This window comes from Callithrix jacchus, chromosome 4, assembly GCF_049354715.1.
Source record: "Callithrix jacchus isolate 240 chromosome 4, calJac240_pri, whole genome shotgun sequence".
NCBI classification, from domain to species: domain Eukaryota; kingdom Metazoa; phylum Chordata; class Mammalia; order Primates; family Cebidae; genus Callithrix; species Callithrix jacchus.
In genome coordinates, this window is record NC_133505.1 from 156,985,383 (window position 1) to 157,010,594 (window position 25,212).

The 25,212-nt window shown below is 45.7% G+C and overlaps 1 protein-coding gene across 1 annotated transcript in view; it reads left to right on the top strand.

Annotated features, from left to right (window-relative positions):
* Positions 1-15,796: 15,796 nt before the first annotated feature.
* Positions 15,797-25,212, top strand: part of PPP1R14C (protein phosphatase 1 regulatory inhibitor subunit 14C) — a 104,401-nt gene continuing 94,985 nt past the window's right edge. Inside the window, exon 1 of the mRNA XM_002747136.6 lies at positions 15,797-16,198. Coding sequence (XP_002747182.4) covers positions 15,890-16,198 — 309 coding nt within the window. The 5' untranslated portion in view covers positions 15,797-15,889. The remainder of the gene's footprint in view (positions 16,199-25,212) is intronic.

Sequence of the window (25,212 nt, forward strand, 5' to 3'; positions counted from 1 at the left end):
CCTGGAGGAGGGCTGTGCATCTGTTTAGAACTAATATGTGAGCACAGAATAGACGTCTATGGTGGTGGAGCCATTAGAGATTTTGGGTCTCTGCCATGGCAGTTAGCTTTTTCTAACAAATGCACACTGTGTTATGGACACAGAAGCAGGTGTACAAGCAGAACCTGGCCTGACTTCCAGGCCAGATGGAGGTAAGTGACCCGTAAAACTGGGGCATGATCTGCTGATGCTGCTACTGATTTGCCAGAAAAATGAATGATTTTCAAATGTTTATTCAGAAATAAATGTTGAGCCAAGTTTTTCTGAATAGCTTTCAGATATCACTGAATGCAAATAAAGGGTCAGCTACCTAGCTACAGCCAGGGAGGTGTCCTGGGGCAGTTTTAAGAGTCCATGAAAAATAGGATCCACATATTATCTTGACCACATCAGGTAAATAGTCCTATTAGCAAATTCCTTAAATCCCACTGTACTTTCTTATGTACACACAGAAAATATACTGTAATCTCTAGGAGTTTTGGCTCAAGGAATTGTATTAGGCCTTTTTCACTCTGCTGTAAAAAAGTGCCCTTGGCTGGGCGTGGTGCCTTCCATCTGTAATCCCAGCACTTTGGGAGGCTAAGGTGGGTGGATCACCTGAGGTCAGGGATTTGAGACCAGCCTGACCAACATGGTGAAACTCTGTATCTATTAAAAACACAAAAAATTAGCTAGGTGTGGTGGTGGGCACCTGTAGTCCCAGCTACTTAGGAGGCTGAGGCAGGAAAATTGCTTGAACCCAGGAGGCGGAGGCTGCAGTGAGCCGAGATTGCGCCACTGCACTCCTGGTTGGCAGCTGGGTGGCAGAATGAAATTCCATCTCAAAAACAAACAAACAAACAAAAAACAGAAAAACAGTAAAGAAAAAAATGAAAAGAAAAGAAATACCCGAGACTGGGGAATTTATAAAGAAAAGAGGTTTAATTGACTCACAGTTCTGTATGGCTGGGGAGGCCTCTGGACACTTACAACCTAGAGTTCTTGCTGCTCTTCTGCAGGATGAAAGGGAGTGTTTGCAAACGAATGAATTTAATGTATTTTAAAAGCTGAGCTGCTTGTTTACTTAGATAGTTATCTTATTGGATGTCAAAATTCCCCTGGACCTGGCTAGCATGGTTGGGATTGAAAGGAACTGTTAACCACACAAGCAAGAGGACAGCAGTGACGGCTGTTTGCAGGACCAAGACTGATGACTTCCCGAACGGTGGAAGGGGAAGCAGGTACGTCCTACATGGTGGCAGGTGAGAGAGAGCATGCAAGAGCAGGAAAACTGCCTTAAAAAACATCAGATCTCCTGAGAACTCACTAGCACAAGAACAGCACGAGGAAATTACCTCCATGATCCTCCCACTGGGTCCTTTCCTCAACACACAGGGATTATGGGGATTACAATTCAAGATGAGATTTGGGTTGGGACATAGCCAGACCATATTGGGAAGTCATCAGTCTTGGTCCTGCAAACAACCATCACTGTTGTCCTCTTGCTTGTGTAGTTAACAGTTTCTTTCAATCTCAACCATGCTAGCCAGGTCCAGGGGAATGTTGACATCTGATAAGATAGCTATCGAAGTAAACAAGCAGCTCAGCTTTTATAATAAGCTAAATTAATTTGTTTGCAAACACTCCTCCCTTTCCTCCTGCAGAAGAGCAGCCAGAACTCTAGGTTGTTCCCAACTACACCACAACTCACATCTTGTTTGTGGTGCAACTTTTTTTTCTTTTAGAGACAGAGTCTCACTCTGTCACCCAGGCTGGAGGGCTGTGGCAATTATAACTCGCTGAAATTTTGAGCTCGTGTGCTTAAGCAATCTTCCCACTTTAGCCTCCCAGGTACCTGGGATTACAGGTGTAAGCCACTACACCTGCCTCTGTGTTGTGAGTTTGATGATTCCCTGTACCTGCCAGACTTGGGGAGAGACTGGGTGAGTGAGAGCTTGCTGAGTGTGAAGATCGGATTGAGGGAGGAGGCTGTGGAGGGACCAGGTTTGGAGGAATGTGAGGGGCCATGACCAGGAAAAGCCTTCTCTGAGGAGCCTCCCTGGTGCTTCTTTGTCTCAGTGTGATGGCAGATGGGGGACTTGCACACAGTGGGCTCTTCATAGATGCTGACTGGAGGAGCGGCTTCTGAGAAGAGGCTGCCTGGCACAGGGGCTGCCCCGGCTGGCTCTGCCCTCACCAGCTGTGTGGTCTGGGAGAGTTACCCAACTTCTCAGTGCCTTTATGGCCTCGACTGCAAAGTGTTGAGCTGTCCTGAGGCCTGAACAGTAGTGAATGTCAATAGAGCAGGTGTGACGGAGGCTGGTGTTAGGGAAGGGCTGTCAAATCATTGCTACTGTCCTGTGCAGAAGGATTCATGCCTTCCTTGGATATCGACTTTCAGAATGCTCAAGTGATTCTCAATGTCTTCTTCTTAACAAACGGAGTGGAAAAACAACATTGAGCAGTTACATCTTATCAAGAGGCTATTTCTATGTCCAAATAGCATTTGGTGTTCAATTATCTTTAAGCTTTTTAAACAAATTAGCATATGGAGTCATGTATTTATTTGCTAAAACTTCTGCTTACCAAATACCATGCCAGCTACAGGGGACACTGAGCTAATGTCATAAGCCAAACCCCATCTCTGTTTCCTTCTGAGATTTTATCATCTAAACCCTGTTGTTTAAAAACCATCTTTTCAAGGCTGGGTGTGGTGGCTCATGCCTGTAATCACAGCACTTTGGGAGGCTGAGGTGGGTGGATCACTTGAGGTCAGGAGTTCAAGACCAGCCTGGTCAACATGGTGAAATCCTGTCTCTATTAAAAATACAAAAATTAGCCAGGCGTGGTGGCACATGCCTGTAATTCCAGTTACTCGGGAAGCTGAGGCAGAAGAATTGCTTGAACCTGAGAGGTGGAGGTTAGAGTGAGCTGAGATCACACCACGGCACTCCAGCCTGGGAAACACGGCAAGACTCTGTCTCAAAAACAAACAAACAAACAAATCATCTTTCCAGCCCACACATTTTCTGAAACCACGTTGACTTTATATTTAGTCTTTAAACTGTTATAAGTCAGTCTTTTCCTTCAGGACGCTTCTCTAACATTCTTTCACCTACACCTCCATACTGGGTCTAGGATCCATTAATAAGAAACCAGCTGACCTTCAGTATATTCGTGGAAAGATAAATAATTCCACTCAAAAGAAAAAAGGCTGGGTGCAGTGGCTCATAAATGTAATCACCGTCACTTGGGGAGGCTGAAGCAGATGGATCACTTGAACCCAAGAGTTTGAGACCAGACTAGAGGGTGTTTCACATGGTGAAACATTAAATAAAAAACATTAAATTAAAATCAGACTTTTAGATGACTGGCATTTGAAAATGCTTACTCCTAATTTTAAGTGTGCTATTTGGTATTCATTTTCACTTTATTTTATAAAATGAAAAACAGAAAACATTTCAACATGGTAGAAGAGTGGGTGATTGTGGGAGCCACCCCTAGAATGTGGGTGTGAGGCTGTGGGCCTTGGGGGGCGCCCCCAGCGGGGCTGGCAATGCAGGCCATGAGGCTGTAGCTCTCTGCTCTGCGCTGATGTTAGACAGCAGTAATGCCCAAAGCCTGCTTTCTTCCTCACCCTGGACATGGCCCCAGAGCCCCTCTCCACACAGAGAGCTAAGTGGCCCCTGCGAAACCATGTTGAGTTGTCATTTGGGATGAAACTTATTTTCCTCGCCAAACTGTAGGTGGCCACAATGAGTAGCCAGGTCCACATGGCCCCATCAAGGCTCTGCTCCCGGGGCTGGACCCACAAAGCACTATAAACTGTGTGGCTTCAAACAACAAAGATTTATCCTCTCTTGGTTTGGGAAGCCAGAAGTCCAAAGTCAAGGCGTCTGCAGGGCTGTGCTGCCTCTGAGGACCCTGGGCAGGTCCTTCTTTTCTCTCCAGCTTCCATGACTTTCCAGCAGCCTTGGTATTCACTGGCTTGCAGACGTGTCACCCCCATCTCACCTCTGTCATCCTGTGACACTCTCCATGCCTCGTCACATTGCCTTCCTCCATGTGCATCTATGCTTTTGTCCCTTCTCTTCTGATAAGGACACCAGTCATTTGGGCTGAGGCCCCCCTACTCCCTGGGACCCTAGCCTAACTGATTACATCTGCAATAATCTTTCCACATGAAGCCACATTCTGAGGTTCCAGGAAGTCATAGATTGGGGGCTGGGGGACTGCCCAACCCAGCTCAGGCCTTTGCCTTTTGTCATCATCATGCCACTGGGTTAGCCCATTGCTAGGTGCCGCCTTGGTCCTGGAGGAGCAGGAAGAGGGCTGGCAAGGGGTGGAGAGGACAGGGGAGGAAATGCGGCACTGAGGGCCTCTTGGGAAACTGCCGGCAAATGGCAGTGGTGGAGGGGCGGGACACCTGGAGTCCACACCTGGGTAGGTGGGTGGCCTGGAAATTAGGAAGGACACAGTTCACCCCCTGGCAGCTCGGCTCAGGCCAGAAACCAACCCTCAACTGCATTCCAGCATTGGCAGCTGCAGATGGTGCGGCTTATCCTCCCCAGGTGTGGGGTCCACCTTTTTCTTTGCACTGCCTGTCTGATTTTAAAAGACAAAACAGAAGAAGTAGCATAATAGGTAAATTAAACTCTTACTCTGTTTTTTCAGAAAGGCTCCATATTCTCTGGTTAAATAGAATCAGAAACTTACTAGCGTTTTTATTTTCTGAAGAGATGTCTGTGATGACAATTGCATTTCTACCATCACTGCAGTGACAGCTTGGGAGGTACCTTGAAGCTTATCCTCATTCATTATGTGCTGTCGCATTTCTGGGTTTTCAACTATAAATTCTCTTTCTAAGTTCACCAGGGCTCAGACAGCCAAAGGGCATCTGTGAAATATTTTATAATAATCTTTTCCTGTGGGTTGGGCAGTCGGGGCAGAGGAGGTTAATGACACCTAGGACTTGAATCAATGGCATGTTGCTTTGCGTCTACATGAGATACACCAGGATACGCTTAGTGGTTGGTTTGTTTTCTAGGCTATAACGTTATTACTGTGCCATGACTTACAATGTTATAATGTGGTCTGTGTTTTCTCAACAGTATGTATGCAACATATGTCAATAGATTTTTCTTCTTTTTTAATTATAAAAGTTAAAAAGAAATGCCTTCCTTACTTAAAAAAATGTTTTTTTGTTTTAATTGAGACAGGCTATCACTCCATCACCCAGGCTGGAGTGCAATGGTGCAATCCTGGCTCACTGCAGCCTCTATTTCCCCAGGTTTAAGTGATCCTTCCACTTCAGCCTCCAGAGTAGATGAGGCTACAGGCATATGCTACCATGCCCGGCTAATTTTTGTATTTTTTGTAGAAATGAGTTTTGCCATGTTACCCAGGCTGCTGTTTTGTTTTCTTTTGTTTTGTTTTATTCAGATGGAGGCTTGCTCTCTCTCCCAGGCTGGAGTGCAGTGGCGAGATCTTGGCTCACTGCAACCTCCGCCTCCCAGGTTCAAGCAATTTTCTTGCCCCAGCCTCCTGAGTAGCTGAGACTACAGGCATGCCACGCCTGGCTAATTTTTTTGTATTTTTAGTAGAGATGGGGTTTCACTGTGTTAGTCAGGATGGTCTCCATCTCCTGAACTTGTGATCTGCCCGCCTCGGCCTCCTGAAGTCCTGGGATTACAAGTGTGAGCCACTGAGCCTCGCCTCCATTCTCTACATTTTCAACATAGTGTAATTTCTAAGATCTACATAATTATCTACACAAGTTTTTGGCACATCATACTTGATATAGTTTGCATATCTGTCCACTTCAAATCTCGTGTTGAAGTATAATCCCCAGTGTTGGAGGTGGGGCCTGCTGGGAGGTGTTTGGGTCATGGGGGGCGACTCCTTTATGAATGGCTTGGTGCTGTCCTAGCAACAGTGAGTGAATTGTCTCCAGGCCTGGTTTTTAAAAGTGTGTGGTACCTCCTTTGCCTCTCTCCCTCTGGCTCTTGCCATGTGAGATGCCTGCTCCCCCTTCACCTTCTGCCATGAGTGTTAGCTTCCTGAGGCCCTCACCAGAGGCAGATGCCAGCACCACACCACTTATACTGTCTGCAGAATCGTGAGCTAATTAATCTCTTTTATATATAAATTACTCAGCCTCAGGTATACCTTTATAGCAATGCAAAACAGCCTAATACAGTATTCTTAAGCTGTGTTTTTAAAAATTAAGTAACCAGCTTTCTTGGTGGCATGAGAGATTTACTCATTTCCACGATTATATACTGAGATCTGATTCCTTTATTGTTCTATAATGAAGATTTTTTTTTTTGCCGGTCATTGCCCACTCAATATTTTAAAACAGTTGGCAAATTGCTTTACCCATCTCAAATGGTGAATGAAATCTGCATGGTGGCAGAAGAATGCGTTTCTGTGGGACTGAGGAAGCACTGACTGGGGGAGCAGCAGCTGCTGGGCCTGAGATTTCTGTGGACAGAGCCCAGAGGAGACAGCACCTGGGTGTGGGAATGCGTGAGAGAGGTCTGGGAAGAGAGGGCAGAGCTTGCGAAGTGCACTTAAGTGTTACCCTTAAGACTGTTCCCAAATGGCCTGGAACAGTTGTCCTCAACTCTATCTACACAGTGGGATTACCTAGGAACATGTATTTATTTATTTATTTTTGAGATGGAGTCTTGTTCTGTTGCCCAGGCTGGAGTGCAGTGGTGCGATCTTGGCTCATTGCAACCTCTGGCTCCTGAGTTCAAGTGATTCTCCTATCTCAGCCTCCTGAGTAGCTTGGATTTCAGGTGCCTACCCCAACTCCCTGCTAATTTTTGTATTTTCATTAGAGATTGGGGCTGCACTATGTGGGCTAGGCTGGTCTCGTGACCCTAGGTGATCCACCTGCCTTGGCCTCCCAAAGTACTGAGATTACAGGTGTGAGCCACCATGCCCAGCCTCTAGGAACTTTTAAATAACATCAGTGCCCAGACCAGACCCCCAGAGACTTTGACTTAATGGGTCTGGTGTGGGCCCAGCATCAGATTACATCCCATGTGACAAGGGACATGGTACTGAACATCTGCCACATGCCATTTATTATTACCAATTAATTGTAGAGGGTTTTAGTTCTTAGAGCTGAGAAAAGGAAAGGATAAAATGCCTTCATTAATTAGAACAATATTTGGCGCATCCAAAATTGAACTGAAATAGCAATCTTTGTGAGGGGAGAGAGAATGTTCCCTGTGAGGCTGTCTGTACCCTGAGGCTCTCCTACAATGTTCCCAGGCTCCACCAAGCCAAGCTAGCATGGAAGGTGGGGTGAGGGGTTGCTATGTGCCCATTTAACCCTGCCATCAACACACAGCCCTGCCCTAAAGACCCTATCCCAGGACTGAGAGGGGGCTCAAACACATAAGTTAGATTTACAAACAACTAGGCCAGCAGATGAAAAAGGTCCTAGCTCACTACTCATAAAATTTCAGGGTAGTGTTAGGGGACCACATACCTTCTAGTAGCTTGATTTCCTTATCCTGCAAATGAATATAAAAACCAACCTACAGGTAGATTATCTTACAGGATTGTGGGAAAATTTAATGAGCTAGCATTTATAATAAACTGCCTGACACATAAGAGGTGTCAGTGATGGGCAGCTTTTGGTATTATTAGACCCACACTGTTATCAGCCTGGGTCATCTGCTCACAGATAGGCCCAGCTCTGGACCTTCCTGCCCTGGGTGTGGGCTGACTTCCTTGTGGAGACTGCACAGGCATGGTTGGGGCTAGACATCTCCTGAGAGTCTAGTCACGAGCCTGCACAGTAAAATCGCTTCTCCCCCCTCCCCTTGGTGGTGCCTAAGGAATTCCAGCTTCCAGAAGGCCTCTTGGATCTCTGGATAATTGACACTGGCAATATCAGGCCCTTCATGGATACCCAGCACCCTGTTCCCTGGGACAGAGTCCACTGTAGCACTTTAATACAGTGCCACCACCCCAGCAGCCCTAAGAGACCCAGTAGAACAAGGATGTCGATTTCAAAGGATTCTTGAGGAATCCTCCAGACCACATGGCTGCAAACAGCAGGAAAACCACACAGCCTTAGTCAGAAGGTTCACATCTTTCTGGGTCACTGGGATCAGCTCTATTTTAATAAAAGATTTCTGGAGGAGGAAATCAAAACCAGTGTCTCATTTTCTCAAGCTGGAGGGCAATGCCCAATTATTATTGCTATTATTATAGTTATTAAAGTTTATAAGCCAGTTGTAAATTACACAATGAGAATTTTAGCACAGTGCTTTCCAGAGAGTGTGTCCTGAACTGCTGCTAGTTGGTGAATGGTTTAAAATTGGTCCATGATGAAGTAGGTTCATAAATGGAGAGTAGATATTCAGAATGTTTTAGAGAAATGTGACATTGTCATGAGACCAATGGTATAGACTGGTCTCAGAACAAGGCTCAGACCAGCCTGAGTGTTGTAGACTCACATGGCAGGTTGCAGGAGGCACAAGTCACACATTAATGTTGTACTCTAGGATCATGCCCTGCTTCATAATGAACTGTGAAACAACAAAACTGGTCCTTCACTACAGATGGCCTTAGGTGGGAGCCTTCAGAACCATCCCTACCTTCGGATCTGAAATGACTGCTCACACCAGGTGAGAGTAGAGCTGGAATTACAATTTCATTTTATACCTGACTCCTCAGCCGCTGCCTCATGAATGGCTCTAACCCACAAGGTATTGCAAAGCTGAAACTAAATACTGGAGGAAAACGTGATTAGAGATTCTCTCAATCTCTCTCTCTCTCTCTCTCTCTATTTTTTTTGAGATAGAGTCTATCTCACTCCACTCTGTCACCCAGGCTGCAGTACAGTGCAGTGCCACAATCGCAGCTTACTGAAGCCTCATTTTCCTGGGAACCACCCTGCCCAGATAATAAATAAAATTGTTTTAGTAGAAGTGAGGTCTTTCTATGTTATCCAGTGTGTACTTGAACTCCTGAGCTCAAGTGATCCTCCCACACTGGCCTCCCAAAGTGCTAGGATTATAGGTGTGAGACACTGCATCTGGCTGAGATTCTGCTCACATGTAGGGCCCTGGAGCAACTGGTGACAGTTGTCTTTTTGTTTACTAAGGAAACATAGTCAAACCCCGGAGCATTTTGGTAGAGAGAAAAACTGTGACTTCCTATGATTTAAAATCACCACCACCCAAGATCGGACCTATATTGGAGAGAGAGGAAAGAGATCTATATCTTTGCATATTTGCACTGTAGACTCAAGAGAAGTGTGTGCAGTCAGAAGGGAAGATGGTCTTGCTCATTCACTAATTTCGGAGCACCTGCTTTGTGCTAAACACCATTCTTCTCTCTAAAATTATAATCAAATTAGCTGCATTCTGGTCTTCAGGAGTTTGCAATTTAATGGGAGGGACAGATGGCAGCCTCCTTCTGTCCACAGTGAGATGCTGTGTACTACTATTTGTCTCACACTGTTTTAGGAAGTGGAGAGACTGAGGTGAACACTGACATCCCTGTCCTCATGAAATTTGCCTTCTGGGGAGAGAGTAAGACAATGAACAAATACATATATAGTTTCCAAGCTGTCATAAGAATGAGAAAGAGAAATAAACGGGGCAGGAGCATAGAGGGTGCAGAGAGAAGGTCTGGAGGTAACATTTGAGCAGAGACCAGATCACACACAGGTTCCATGGGTGATGTGATAGAGCCAGGGGTGGTGGCCAATAAGAAGCATGAGGGGAAACCTCCCTAAAACTAGGGATGTCAAGAGAGAGCTTTGTCAGGGAGGTGAGGAGCATGTTCAGCCTGGGAAGATGGGTGTCAGTCCATTTGTGCTGCTATAAGCAAATACCACAGACTGGGTGATTTATAAAGAACACACATTTATTTCCTCATGGTTCTGGAGGCTGGGAAGTCCAAGGTCAATGTGCCAGCATTTTGTGTCTGGTGAGGGCCTTCTTGCTGTGTCCTCATGAGGCAGAAAGGATGGAAGGGCAAAAACGGAGAGGCAGCTCCTTTGCACCTCTTTGATAGGGGCACTAATCCACTTATGAGGACTATGTCGTAATGGCTTAGTCACCACCTAAAGGCCCCTCACTTAATCTGACCACATTGGTGATTAAGTTTCAACAGATGAATTTGGGGAGACACATTCAGATCATAGCAATGGTGATTTACATTTGAGTTGCTTTAAGTTTGAGGTGATTGCAGTCATCCAGGTGTCAGTGCCCCCTGAGTAAGCGGTTGGTCATAGGTGTTTAGCCCCCATTAACTGGGGCTTGTTAATGGGAACAATAATTGAATATGCTGCATGGAGAGTTGGAGCAAGACCCCCATGGAGATGGTTTCCACTGTTCCCTTCCCATCCCTGAAGTCAAGGTATGCCCTTGGCCATAATTCCTTTGGGATGTTGCTGGAACCATGGTGAGCCAGTCCTCCTTTCTGTGCTTGTGGTCCCTCAGCACATAAGAACAGGCATTGTCCTAGGTGCTTTATTCCCAGTAACTCACTCAGTCCTCACACACACCCTCACACACAAGTACCACTGATCACATTGCAGCTAGAGAAGTGGAGGTACAGAGAGATTCAGTAACTTGCCAAGGTCACTCTGTGCCTCAGTGGCAGAGGGTGAATTTGATCTAGGCAGCTGAGATCTGGGTTTGTGCTGGTGACCACCACAATACATTTTTTTTCTCAAGCTGGAGTCTCTCTCAGTTGCTGTCTTCTCATCTTCACCCTCTGAGCACTCTGGAGGCCATTCCTGAGGGAGACCCAGCCAAGGAAAATTATTCTTGCCTCTTAATGCCAAGAATATGTTGTTTCTTTGGTTATTCTGTGGCACCTCCAGGAGGTCACATGAATGCTCTCTGTCAGTCATTTGGGGTCAAAGTTCTTCACCAGAACCCTGAATAACTTAATAATGGTAGAATGAGAATGCCTGCCGTGCTGGGCATGGTGGCTCACACCTGTAATCCCAGCACTTGGCAGGCTGAGGTGGGAGAACTGCTTGAGTCCAGGAGTTCCAGACCAGCCTGGCCAGCATAGGGAGACCCTATCTTTACTAAAATCAAAAAGTGAAAACTACAAAACAAAAAATTTAGCCAGGCATTGTGGTGTGCACCTTCCACAGTATGTCACATGAAATATGGGTGATATGGTTTTAAATTTTCCTAAATGACTCAGTCTCAGGTAATATCTTTACAGCAGTGTGAGAACAGACTAATACAATGGGTAAGTATATGTGTGTAGATATCTACTTGAGTCATGACCTAAAATGTTTGAAAAACATTGAGCACTATTTATTGTGCTAGCCACCCATGACATATACATACATACATACATACATATACATATAAATAAACATATATATATAAATGTTTTGTTTTCTCATGAATTGTTATAGATATGTAATAATTTACTTTAAATACAAACATGCTTGTGCAGTGTGTTGGTACCATATGTGGCGTGCCGCAGATCTGAAGCTCCTGCCATAGATCTGCTTGAGGTCATGATTTGAGGAGTGTATGGCAGGTAGGTGAGAGTCAAAGGTGCAGGAAGTTGGAGCTCTGGCAAAAGCACTGGGGAGGCTGTGAATGAGCAAGGAAAGAGCTCTGGGCAGAACTTGGGAACCACCCACCTAGAGGGCAGGGATGTAGGAAAAAGAGCTCACAAAAAACACTCACTGTGATGCAATAGATCAAGGGGTAGGAGGAAAACCAGGAGGGTGTTGGTACTGGAGCCAAGGCAGGAGAGAGTTTGAATAATGAGGAAAGGTTCAAGATTGTTAAATGTGGCAGGAGGTCAAGTTAGATAAGCACTGAAACTCACACCTGCACTTGAGCAACACGGAGCTGGCTGGTGACCTCGGTGAGGGCGCAGGGCTTCTTGATGAGATGGGAAGACCTCAAGATGTGGGGAAAAGGACACCTCCTCCAGAATGTTTGTTGGTAAAAGTGGGGAGCACAAGACGCCATTGGCTAGAAGGGAGGATAACTTGCTCCTCTAGAAACAAATTTGAATCTAGTTTTCCAGAAGGACACAATATACCCCACAGGTTAGGCTTGCTGAAATGGGCAGAGATATTTAATCTTTGTTAAAGGGGATGAGATAAAGCTATGGATTTTTTTTTTCGCCCTTTTTTCAACCTGTCTGAACAGTGAGGTGAGAACTTCTGTTAGTTTCTGAGACAAAATTTTAGGCTGGCAACAATGACTGCTGTTGCTCTGTTTTTTTTGTTTGTTTTTTAATGCAAGCAATGACAAAGTTATTTTGGAATTATGATCCTAAATTGATCACAACCTGATACAACCAAAGGTCCAGAATTAGAAGGAGAAAAAAGATGAAACAGTAGCCAAAAGAAAAACTACATTGATATACAGTCAACAGCTGCGCTGTTATCACTCCGTAAAGAACAATGAAATATTGGCATGAAAATGCAAAATGCTGTGGGTAACTGATAGAATCCCAAAGGAGAGATCAAATTGCTTCAATATTTATAATGAAAACCAGACAGGAAATCATTTTCGATTTGTCTTTTTGCTTTATCAAATCTTGGAGAGAATTCGGATCTAGGCACCTTATCATTTGACATTTGTTACTCAAGATAAGATTATGTTGTAATTTGTGGGCCTCCAGGATGTGATTATAACACTGTCAAGGTAGATTATCAGGTGTTGCATAATTATTGTGACATTTAGTCTTTAAGAAGTAAGGAAATTTGCATCTGAATATAAACGTGTATTTAATTATTTTTCTGGGGGGCGACAAAAGTTCTGGGGCCCCTGATTAAGTCACCATGGTGTCTAACAACCTTTGGGCATAAAGATCAGATTCAGAGATAAAGGACCTATATAATTCCTACACAAACAAACAAACAAAAAACTGTTCAAATCAGGAAGCAAGTAAAGGAAGATACTGACAAATGAAACAGCCTTAGGTTGCTCTCTCACAGCAGGGAGTAATTGCCTTCAGGTGAAAGTGCATCCCAGCCCATTCAATTCACTGAAAACTATTCATTGTCTTAAATTAACCAGCATCTAAAAACACTTGTCTAAATAGGCTAGTAATGAAAGTGTTTTCCTTGAACAAATGTATATATTGGTCTTGTAGATGAGAAGTATCACTGGTTTTGCTGAATTTAGATAGTCAGCTATGTAAAGGGTCTCTGAACTAGGAAAAATTTTTTATTCCTAAATATTTTGGCTTCAATATTTGAAATTTGCAAAACCAGGTTCTTTATCTGTCAAAAAGAGGACATGAAGTTTTAATTATTCAAACCTGGAATGAAGTGTGTGTGTGTGTGTGTGTGTGTGTGTGTGTGTCAGGGGATAAAGGAGATGATATGGAGTTCACTTTGGATATAAATTATGTACTGGGTGGAGCAAGTGGGACCCTGGTTCAACTCTATTTGCCAGTCAGGGTGAATCACTTGAACATCTGAAGGCCAGCATACCTGTGGAAGAGACTATCCTGGATATTATTCCGTAAGTTAAGATGCCTAAAACCTATGTCTTTTGGTATCTGTCGTTTTTGAAATTGTAAGGGAAAACAGAATTTTAAGCATAAAGAAGAAAGCATCTTATGCAGTGAGAAAAAAATTGACATCAGAATTTCTCAGAAAGAACTTAGTGAATTTTTGTAAATTCTTTGATGTTATCCTTGAATGACTGATTGATTTCATGCTCCAAAGATTCAAAGGAAGAAGTTGGAATTCCCCAGTCTTTGCCAAACTGTAGGATCGCAGGCACGATTTTCAAAACGATAGGATTGTCGGGTCCCAGGGCCAGAATGAGGTAGAGATTTTATGCAGTTTCTCCTTTGTTAATGACATTTAAGCTGTTTTCGTTTTGATTTGCATTCTCCTGGTTAGTGCAGTTGGTCAAAGCTGGTGCTAGCGGACTTGGCCAGATATCTGGAGCCACACCCAAGCTGATTCTGTGTAGGAGACGCTGGGGCTTGATGTCATGCTCTCTTCCCTTCCTCCTTGCAGACAGAGTCCCATTTCATTGAGGCATTCACCCGCTTGACTGTGTGTTCAGGGTTTACAATGACCCATCCTAAGGGCAGAGGTGGTGCACAGACTGGTCATCGATCTTTAGGGTCAATGAAGGTAATTCTGTCTCCCTTGTCCCTGATAGGCTTGGTGCAAAACCTACCTTCTGAAGGACAGCTGGCCTCCTCTAGCAGGCAGAGATAGTCCAGCCTTGACCTCTTTGCAATTATGGCAGGAGTCCAGTGCCCACACCAGTCACCCTATTTCAACAACACAGATCCTTCCCTTTCACTTTGTGAGGCTTGACATGTCCCTATGAAGAGCCGCAGGCATGGAACACTTTGGGAAAATCCCTATCGAGGCTCTCACGGGAAAACCCCAGCCTGAGGGAACAAAGGCGTTCCTAAGCCTGGGTAGAGCAGAGCTGGGCACTGGTGGATGGCAGAACCTGAAGCCTCAGGAGAAACTGGCTGGTTACTTCTTTTATTTTCTGTCTTTATATGTGTCAGTCTAGAACCCCACACAGGATCTTCATCATAGGAAAGCGTTCCAAGGAAATTGACTTTATATCTATTTTGTCTCTGAGAAACTTCTTTGAGTAGCTGCCGTTAACCTTTACGGCTCTTTTATCAAAAACCGTTCATAAGAGCTGCTTCCTTGTATTTGGACGTCTCTGTGGTTTCTCAGTTGCTGAACAGGAATGTGTTGTTATGTACAACAAGACTATGCTACTGTCTCCCTAATGTCATACAGGCAGCTTTCTGTTTACAACTTCCCTCCTCACCTTATTGCCCTAACCCTTCTGATCAGCTCCTTGGTGTGTAACCAACTACTCGGCTGTGATGTTTCATAGCAGAGTCAGGCAGTGCTGTTGCCCTCCTGGGCGGAAGGGGTTGTTTGGAATGGCACTGAGAGAGAGCTGGCAGTGCAGGGAACGCAGCACCAGATATGTGAAACCAGGACCCTGTCGCCGACCCTCTTAGAGAAATAAATATTTTCTGTCTGGTTGCCCCAGCCGCCTTGCTGGAGCGGGCTTTCTGCCCTCTGGATATGAAGATATCCGAGTGCGCTGCCTATGATTAAGCAGATGCTTAGTAAGGAAAGAAACACTGGTCTGGAAGTAATTTCTCAAGCGCCGTGACTCGCTTATTGCACAAACATCGCCTCGTCGATGTTTCTCACAATCCAGGGAGGAAGTGGCATCCATCGTGGCATGAATAGGAATGTGTGTTTGGAGCCGCGGGGCGGGGCTGGGAGGGGAGGGGACACTACCCAGCCACCCGAGGAGACGGTGGGGCGAGGAAAACCGCGGCGGGGAGCCTGCTGCGCGGTCCTTTCCCGCGTCCCCTTCGCGGCGGGTCCTGCCTGGGGCTGCGCCAGGTGGAGGCCCCGAGAGGCTGCGCGTTTCCTGCGCTAGGGGGCTGTGGGAGACGCGTGAGTAGGTCTCCGAGACTAGAGGCCACGGACACCCGCGCAGAGGAGCATCTCCCTGGCACCCCGCCCCACGCCGGTCCCTCCGGAGTCTGCACACCGGCGACCGCCAGTGTCTAGGCGCACACATTCCCCGCCCCGCCGCGACTCCCACGCCCCGAGCCCTCCGCCACCGGCGCCAGATCCCGCCTCCGGGGGCTGGACCGAGAGGGTCCTCCGCGGCGTCTTTAAGGCTGCGGTGCCCGCCCCGTCCTCCTCCCCGCCCTCCTCCCTCCCGCCGCGGCTCCTCCCGCCCTCCCAGAACAGCCTGGGAGGCGCGGAGCAGGTGCTGGGGAGCTCTTCGCATGCGGCTGCCGGGCGGGAGGTGGTAGCGGCGCCGGGCGCGCTCCGCCCGCCCCTCCTCCGGGCCGCACTCGGGCTCCGGCGCGCGGGGACATGTCGGTGGCGACGGGCAGCAGCGAGGCGGCCGGCGGGGCCGGCGGAGGCGGCGCGCGGGTTTTCTTCCAGAGCCCCCGGGGCGGCGCGGGTGGCAGCCCCGGCTCCAGCAGCGGCTCGGGATCCTCCCGGGAGGACTCGGCGCCCGTGGCGACGACAGCCGCTACCGGGCAGGTTCAGCAGCAGCAGCAGCAGCGGCGCCACCAGCAGGGAAAAGTGACAGTGAAATATGACCGTAAAGAGCTTCGGAAGAGGCTGGTGCTGGAGGAGTGGATCGTGGAGCAGCTGGGTCAGCTCTACGGCTGCGAGGTACCTGGGCGCGGGGCGGGGAGGGCCGGGGATCTCTCTTGCCTTTCTGTGCCAGCTCAGGAATTCTCCCGGGCTCCAGCTCCGGGGCGCCTGTGGCCCTGACTCCAGGGAAGAACCAAGTGCCAGGAGCGAGGCGCGGCGCCTTCTCTCCCCTCCCCTCCCCCGGTGCCCTCTGGCGTCGGGCTCTGCTGTTGGGACGCTCCTACCTGGGTTCAGCTGCCGGTGCCCGAGGAGCTGCGGGCCCTCTTGGTGGCCATGGGGAGGGTTGGGTCCTGTGGAGCGCGTTGCTTTTCTCCGAGCTCCGGGCTCCTCTGGGCTCCAGCTGCAGCTGCGCGAAGCGGGGCTCAGAGGGGCTCACTCCAGCTGCGCCTCAGCAGCGGTTGGGGAAACAGCAGCCTAAGAGAACAGCGCTCACTGCTGGGATCCGGGAAGCCCCGATTTTTGTGGAGAGCGAGCAGGGAAGGGATCTCCCTGAAGCTGCCTCGTGGAGAGGAGAGGTTCTGGTGGATATCTCAGAGCCCCCTTGGTTCCTGAAATTTACCGTGAAAATCCTGAGATGGAACGCTTTCCCCTTTCCAGCCAGCCCCGACGGTGTCTCCATAATTCATCCTTGCACTATCAGAGCTGAACACGTTGTGCTTTGTTGAGGCCGTTGTTTTTCCTCTCTAAGCTCAGTTACTCCCATTGATGGGCGCAGAATGAGCATCTGGGCAACCTCGATGGGTGCCTCTGTGGAAGGGCGGGAGCCCTGCAGGGAGCCTGCAGGATCCCGGGATCTGCCAGCTTCAGGCTCCCAGCTCTCTCCTCCACGACATCATGACTTCCCACAGTCCAGGGACTAGGACAAGTCCCTGGACATACACAAGTCTCAGGGATGTGTATACACTTGATGTAGGGATAAATCTGTAGAATAAACTGTGGCAAATATATACTAGAAAAACGACTGAAGTCAAAATGATCTCTCATGAGCATCTTGAATAACAGTAATTAATTCTAAATGAATGTCCTCCTCTTAAGGGAGCCGAGTTTGGAAAGAGTGGAAGCATGAAAGGGTTAATAATTAAGGATGTGGCTTCTAAGCTAAGGCTAGGTTTGTGTCCATTCAACTGTTGTGCTCTTCAGCAATGATGGTAACCAGATGAACTCACGGCCTTTACCATTAATGTTGGGTATTCTGTATTTGACACATTTCATGGCCGGTTGTGAAGACACATTTTCTTTAACATCCTCATTGCACAAGGAAATGGCATGCCCATTACTGACTACTGATGAATGATTATGATATAATGAAGCTTGACTGTATGACTAATAGGCTTGTAAAAATGTGTTGTTTCTCCAGCCCAGCTCTTACAAAAAGCCAATTTAATTGCATAAATAAAAATTGGCAAACATAAGAAGTGCTCATGGGATTTGTATAGGAAGTTGGCAAAACTCTGTAAAGAAACAACATATTTGATGTAGATGGGATTACTGTTGGATGAATGGATGTGCTTAATCTTGCCTCTATAGAATCCAGTGAATTCTCATTTATTTTATACTGTTTTCCCCCCCATTTGGTGTTTGGAAAAGATGTGAGTTAATAGAAAAAGTATTGTTGAAATTAACAGCACTCCAGCATGGTTCTTTTTGTGGGAGACTAATAAGACGTAGCTTGGGAAACTGGAAAGAGCTCTATGCACTGAGTAGGCTGATAAATAATATATATTAAAAATTCTTAAGAATAATTAGAAAATATGGAGGTTTGGTTGTTCCCTATGTTGAACACGTAGGTTAGGTAGATATTTTAAAGGGTAAGCATGACCTTGAATCTTCTCCTTGTATTGTACTTTCCTTCTTGGCTTTTAAATCTTCAACCCACAGCAAACAGCTAGACATTGGAAAGAGAGGTTTTTATGGTGAAATAATACAAGATGCTCTATGCTGCCTGCATGCCATTACATGTGGCAAACATTTCTCTTCAAGTTGTTTGTTCAGTCATATAGGCTGAAGGAATATAAATCATGAGAAGGTTGTTGGCAAATTATAATCACTATGCTGGTGGTGTACCTCCATTTAATAATAAAGAAATGTGGGCAAATAAGTAGCCAAATAAAGGCTTGTCTCTTTGCATCTATTTCTCTGCTGATAGGGCTCTATTTTTAGCATTGAGTTCTCTTGTTGAGTAACCTTTCTTTGTTGATAGCTTCAAGTATTTCAGCCTCTGGTTTATGAATCAAGAAGGACCTACTCTGGCTTACAGCTCTGAGCCTCATGCATATGAAGATTAGGAAATGTCCTTTTTTACACTTAAAAGTGGTAATTCTTTCAAATGTTTAGCACATGGAACCGACAGGTCCAATTTCCCAGCCTTCAAACTTCAAACCTGCCAAAGGCTTGAGTTATCTGCTGAGTTGGTATAGAATATGAACACATCTTTAATTTCAGAAGAACTTGACCCAGGCAGGTCAGCAGTCAGATGACTTGACCTTTTCAGAATAGAAAATCTTTTGGAGTGGCATACAGCAATATATTTAAAAGGAAATAGGAAGAGGAAAGAAGAAATACACAGAACCACTTTCTGTTTGTGGTTTTATCAGGAAGTGTGCAGTGACTAATCAGTTTTGTATGAGAATAATGTCACAGGGGAATTTATTACCCACCTGTTAGGTGACTAGGTGCTGTTCTAGGTACTCTGGGCTCATTCATTTAGTCTTCACAACCCGGTAAAGAAGATGTTCTCTTTATCCTTGTTTAAATGTAAATGAAGAAATGAAGACTCAGAGAGGATTAAGAGGCTTCTTTAAGCTCATGTAGCTGGTGGGTGGGTTGGGGTTGGGGATGAACCCAGCCTGAAATCTGAGTCCCCTGTGTAACCACCAGGCCTGCTTGTACCGTGCAAGAGAACAAATGAAGGTCTACAGGGCTTCTGTCTAAATGTTTAAAACTTATGAATTTATAACATTTATATAAAGTTTCTTCTACCCCCTGACCTTGACAGCTACAGCTTCATACTGACTTGGAAGGCTAGGTTTGAATTTTGAATTAAAAATGTAGCTTCCCAGAGTTGTGAGCTGAAATGCATTTGGGAGAATCTGCCCTGGTCCAGGTTTCTTCCCTTTTGCTTCCTACCCTTGGTACAGTCCCACCTGGTGAAGGACACTGTGTCCGCCTGCACTCCCAGTCTTGGTATGCACCTGCCACTCCTTGACCAAGATGCCTCTGGCACACACCAGTGGTGATGTCCCCTTTGGGTAGAACAGATCTGGGAGGAGCTTGTTCATGTCTTAGAAGCTACTTGGGATTTGGGGAGGGAATTCCAGGGACCTGGATTACAGACTAAAACCAGGTGGAGGGACACTAGTTCTGGATAGGTATTTCCACTTGGTGCCAGGAGGCCTTCAGGAAGAGAGGTGATGGCAGGAGTAGGGCCTAGGGATGTGATCCCCTCTTACCCAGTCTAAAGGCATTGTAAAATACCATGTCAAACAGCCTTTCAAATACATAGATAAGTGCTTTTACTGGATTCTGAAATGATTAGTTATGAGCTTATAGTTCTTTTCCATTTCGTCTTCTCATGGGAAGGCTTATACAGGTAAATTTTCAGCTAGGAATTTTGTTATAATGTAACTGTTAGACTAAATGTACATCCACATTTAAGTATCTCTGTTTAAAGACATTTTCATATCTCTTCCCAGCCCTGGCGGTTTTTAAGAGCATTTGAAATCTGGCATAGTATCTACTTTAACAAGTACTACAAGATGACTTACTGGATAAGTCATATGAATATTTCCAAGTTTGCCCAGCATCAAGATAACATCTGTACTTCCAGTTTTGCAATTCGATTTGCTTTGGAAATAAAAACATGTTGCTAAGCTCAGATGATTGCAATGCCAGTAGCACCCTAGCCATAAACAGACTTGTGTACCTTGGGTACTTGCTGTGTTGTCCTGTCAACTTAGGAGGTCTTTCTCTTTGCTTCCAGTGTCTGCTTTTTATAAAATGGTTCCTGATTTATTACACCTTTTAGTCTTCCCTCATTCCCTACCACCCTCATTTTATAAAACTGTCTTTTGAGAGATGTTGGTAGTGACACAGACAGAAATACCCTGTTGATTGCTGCCTGATACATATGGATATATAGATTGCTGTCTGACATATGGATACATGGAAACAGAGAATCATAGGGCATCACTTAATCTTACTATGTCTGCTAAGGAAAATATTATAAAAGTAATCTGAAATGTAACGTCATTAATGTTTAAATACAATGTTTTATTCTTCACTTTCTGAAAAATGATAATTTTATTTTTTTAAATTTGTCTTATAATGCATTTATGGATTGTGACCTGCAATTTAAAAAATACTGCTTCTGAAAGGGAGAAGCCTAAACATACGTAATAGAGTTAGCAGACACTGGCTGAGTACTTAGCATGCACTAGGCAAGGTTCTTGTAATCCTGGCAACAACCTCTGAGAACCCCATGTTGTGAAGGTGGAATCTAAGGCACAGAGAAGTTAAGAAGTTGCCCTGGGACTCTCAGCTGGGATGTGACAGAGCAAGGCTGTGGCCAGGGAGTCAGGCACACCTTAACCAATGCCCTGTCCTGCCCCCTGAGGCAGGACAAAGCCTGGCGCCTATGTGAACCTCATGGTTCGCCTGTTCCCAGATGCTGCTGTTGTACCTTGTAAGTGGACTGTTAGTGCATGTGGGGGACACCACTGTCAGCAGGTTAGTTCTTGTACCTGAATGAGGCCCCTCCTTTTACGCGCAGGTCCTTCTTTTCCATGTGATGTCCAGGTGCAGCATCACATCAGCCGGCTTTGCTGCTTTGTTAGTGCCAGAGCTGGAAGGTAGAAACTGCTGCTTAGAATTTGTCTTGTGGATTATTTGGTAAATCACCATTTGTTCAAGTATTTGAGGACGGGCTTTTAAACAACAATACAAACCAAAAATCTCTATAAACTCAACCTGTAAACTACTAAGGGATAAATGACATAGGCAAAACGTCAGTAGATAAGGCCAGGCAAGGTGGCTCACGCCTGTAATCTCAGCACTGGCCGATGGCTTGAGGCCAGGAGTTGGAGACCAGCCTGAGGAACATGATGAAACTCTGTCTCTACAAAAAACGCAAAAATTAGCCAGAGATGGTGGCATGTGCCGGTGGTCCCAGCTACTCAGGAGGCTGAGGTGGGAGGATCACTGAAGCCCAGGTAGGTGGAGGCTGCAGTGAGCTAAGATCACTCCACTGTACTCCAGCCTGGGCACCAGCCTGCCTAAAAAAAAAAAAGAAAAGAAAAGAAAAAGTAAGTAGATAAAAGAATTCTAAATTGTCAAAGGAAGAAAAACTAACACATTCTCTTTGGAACAGTGGTTAGGGAAATGTGACATGGAAGCAGTGGTCACAATGTATACTTTGAAGGAGATGAATCTGAATTCACATGTGGCCCTGTCATTCAGTGGGTGTATGTGATTAGGCAATTTCCTTCACTCCTCTGAGCCTCACTTTCTCCATATATACCTGGAGAAATATACAAATGTATATATAAATATAAATATATATATTTCAAATATATAAAGATATATTTCAAATATATAAATATATATATATTTCAAATATATAAAGATATATTTCAAATATATAAATATATATATATTTCAAATATATATAAATAAATAAATATATATTTCAAATATATATAAATATATATATTTCAAATATATATAAATATATATATTTCAATATATAACTCTCAATATTTGTGTATATATTTGAAATATATGTATATATATTTGAGACAGTCTCAATATTTCAAATATATATATATATTTTGTCTCACTCCTGTTGCCCAGGCTAGAGTGCAGTGGGGCAATCACAGCTCATTGCATCCTCAAACTCCCAGGCTCAAGCGATCTTCCCACCTCATTTTTTTTTTGGTAGAGACAAGGTCTCACTCAGTTGCCCAGGTTGGTCTCGAACTCCTGGGCTTAAGTAATCCGCCAGCCTCGGCCTTCCAGAGTGCTGGGATTATAGGAGTGAGCTACCATGCCTGTCTGCTTTCTCTATATGTTTCAGTAAATCATCCTGATGCCTTTGTGAGGCTGTCGGGAGGACTGACTGGTGAGACACCAAACATAGTACTAATAGCACGTCAATGTTGTGATTGGAGCCATAAGCTGCCACTAACTGTTGGTTATTCTCTATGATGTGGAGAGGGAGGAAAAGGGGAAAGAAAACAAGGTATTCACATTGGTGCGAGAATTTGGGGAAGAGTTATATGGTTACTTTAGGGTTGGGGTGTTGGTGTGTGTTTGAACTTGAACATGGACAAATAGTCTCTGGACTGTCTCCTGTTTCTGGAGCCTTCCTCATTCTGACTGTTTCAGTGGATTTTCACAGATGTGTAGAGAAGTTACACTGTAACAACATGAAGGCAACAAACTGTGTTATAATTTTTATCATTTAAAAATTCCTAGCAGGACATAATTCTTCAACCTTCAAGCATTTGCTTGAATGAATGAAAAAGGATTAATGTTCAGCAAGTGTTTAAAAGTCATTGATGTTTTCGTATCTGAATTAGTTGGTGGTGTTCCTTTACCATAGACATGGCTAAGGAAAAAGTCAGTCTGTGTTTTGTTACTATAATCACATCACATTCCTGCATCCTTAGTTTTATGTCAGTGCTGTTGGAAGACACACCTTTCCTCACTGACTTACTTGCTGCACACAGGAACTGAAAGGTGGTAGTGGTAGCCAGTTGACTTTGAAGTTTAGGTTGAGAGAATTCTCTTGCAAATGTGATCTTCCCTGAGCCTGTCCACTGTCTTTCCCTTTACTCGTAACATGCCCCTGCCGCACTGGTTCTGCCTGCCAATCTCCTCTCTGTGAGTTGCTGTGTGCTTTTGCTGTCTTTTTCCTTTTCCTCCCAGCCTAAAACAACCTGGCAGCCCCTGGCCTCCCTTGTTTAGCCCACAGCTCTGCAGCAAGAAGTCTATTTCTAGAAGGAAGAAAGAATAAAATCTGAATTTTGTTTTCCATGTGGCACCTGCCTTGGCTGCCTGGTTTGATTTGCAGTGCACACTCTTGCTCTTGTTTCCTAGTTCAAGCCTTCCCCGGTCTATCCAAGGCAACTCTTCTGTTCTCTGCCCACGATGGTGCCCTCAGACCAAGCTAGACCAGCCACTCTCCAGGCACTTCATTCATGACACTCCTCTCTTGGTGGAGTTTTCAACCTCTCTGTTCCATTCATTTCAGCATATACACAAGTCGAAGCCTTTCTCTTCTGTTTAAACCACCACCTTCCTCCACTACTACACAAATAGCTTCCCCTCCTCCGCCCTGTATTCCCCCACCCCACGTGGCACCCTGTCTTTCTCTTTTCCTTACTGGCTGTTTTCCCAGAAGATCTTTCTCCCCGAAGGACATACTCCTCCTTTATCCACCACAAGCTGTGTCTGCTCCCACCAGCTTCCCTGAGGACCTTCCTGTTTCTCAATTCCGTGGTCGTGTTTGCATCTTTGTTTGACCCAACCTCGGCAGCCTTAAGCACGCCTCACCCTCTCCTTTTAAATTCCTGTTCCCTGGCCTTGGGGGCCATCCAGTCTCCTGATCTCCTCCTGGGCTCTCTCTGCCCTTCCCATCCTCAACTCCTTTCTGGGTTTTCTTTCTTGCCTGCTTGTCAATGATGAAATTTCTTTGTCTTCCGGTCCTAGCTCTCTTTTCTGTTTTTTTATTTCTTTTCTTTTCACTCCTGCATGCTCTTTCTGGATAGCAGGACTCTTCCTGCTGTCCATATGCTGACAACGTGTAACTGCATATTTTTAGTGCTGATCTGTTTTCTGAGTGCCAGATGTATTCAGACAGCTTTGAAATGGACAATGCCACTTAGTACCTCAGGGAAACCTCATATTCAACTGGTCTGAAAATGAGTTTCTCATCTTCCTCAGCAAACCTGCTCCTCTTCCTCACTTCCCTCAGTGGGCGACAGGCGCTGCTGTCCACAGTTGTCCCAGCCCAAGATTACGTGGCATGCTTATCTCTCACCTCCTCCTTGCTGTCACACCCAGGAGTCACGAAGTCGTGCTGCTGCTCCTGCAGCTCTGGAATCTGAGTCCCCACTGCTCCCACTGCCTTAAGCCAGTTACTTGTAACTTCCCACCTATATTATAGCAATGGTCACTGCAGTCCAGTTTCTTTCAAATTACAGTGGCTACTCCTTCTGCCACTGCATCCCCCACCACTGCTGCTATTGTTTCTGCTACTTCTGGAACTAACATAGCTCTCAGGTGACAGCTGGGAGATTTATGCATCTTACCTCATACCATCAATCCTCCCAACAACTTTATGAATGAAGGAGATGGTATTATTTTTATTTCTTCATTTTTTTGGAGCAAGCAGCTGAGATCCAAGAAGTTGTCACTTGTCCTTGTCCAAGGTCACACTGATTCCAAAGTCACTTAGCCATGATGCTCCCATTGCTCCCAGTAGCTCCATTTATGAAGTGCTGATTGCTAACCCCATTTTTCATGGGTGCTAATTTAATCCTCGCAGTGCCTCTGCAAGGTAGGTGAAGAAACTGAAGTACAGAGACCTTGAGCTGCAGGCCCCCATCAGAGGCCATGTGGCTGGCAGGTGGCAGGGTCTCCCGTTCCTGGGCTGGGCCTCCTCCTCTGTCCCTGCTCCAGCTCCCCACAGTGCTTCAGAGCCACCTCCATGTGCTGCAGCTGGTTCCCCACAGCCTTCAGGATAAAGCAGGAACCCCTTAGCACACATCCAGGGTTCAGGGGTTTCCTTGCCCCCATCTCTGGACTTGTCTCTGGCCACCCTGGCCCTGCTGCTTCAGCTGTCAGCTGAGTCCCTAAGGCAGCTCAGCAGGAACCCCTCTGCCAGAATCACCTCCACCCACTGCCCCGCCCCCACTCCCTACCTGTCTAGTTCGTACTTGTTCTTCAAACTGGCACTTGGCATTGCCTCCCCGGAAGCTTCTCTGATCCATCTCCTGCTGTCAGGCTGGCTCTGAGGCCTTTCCAAGGCCCCT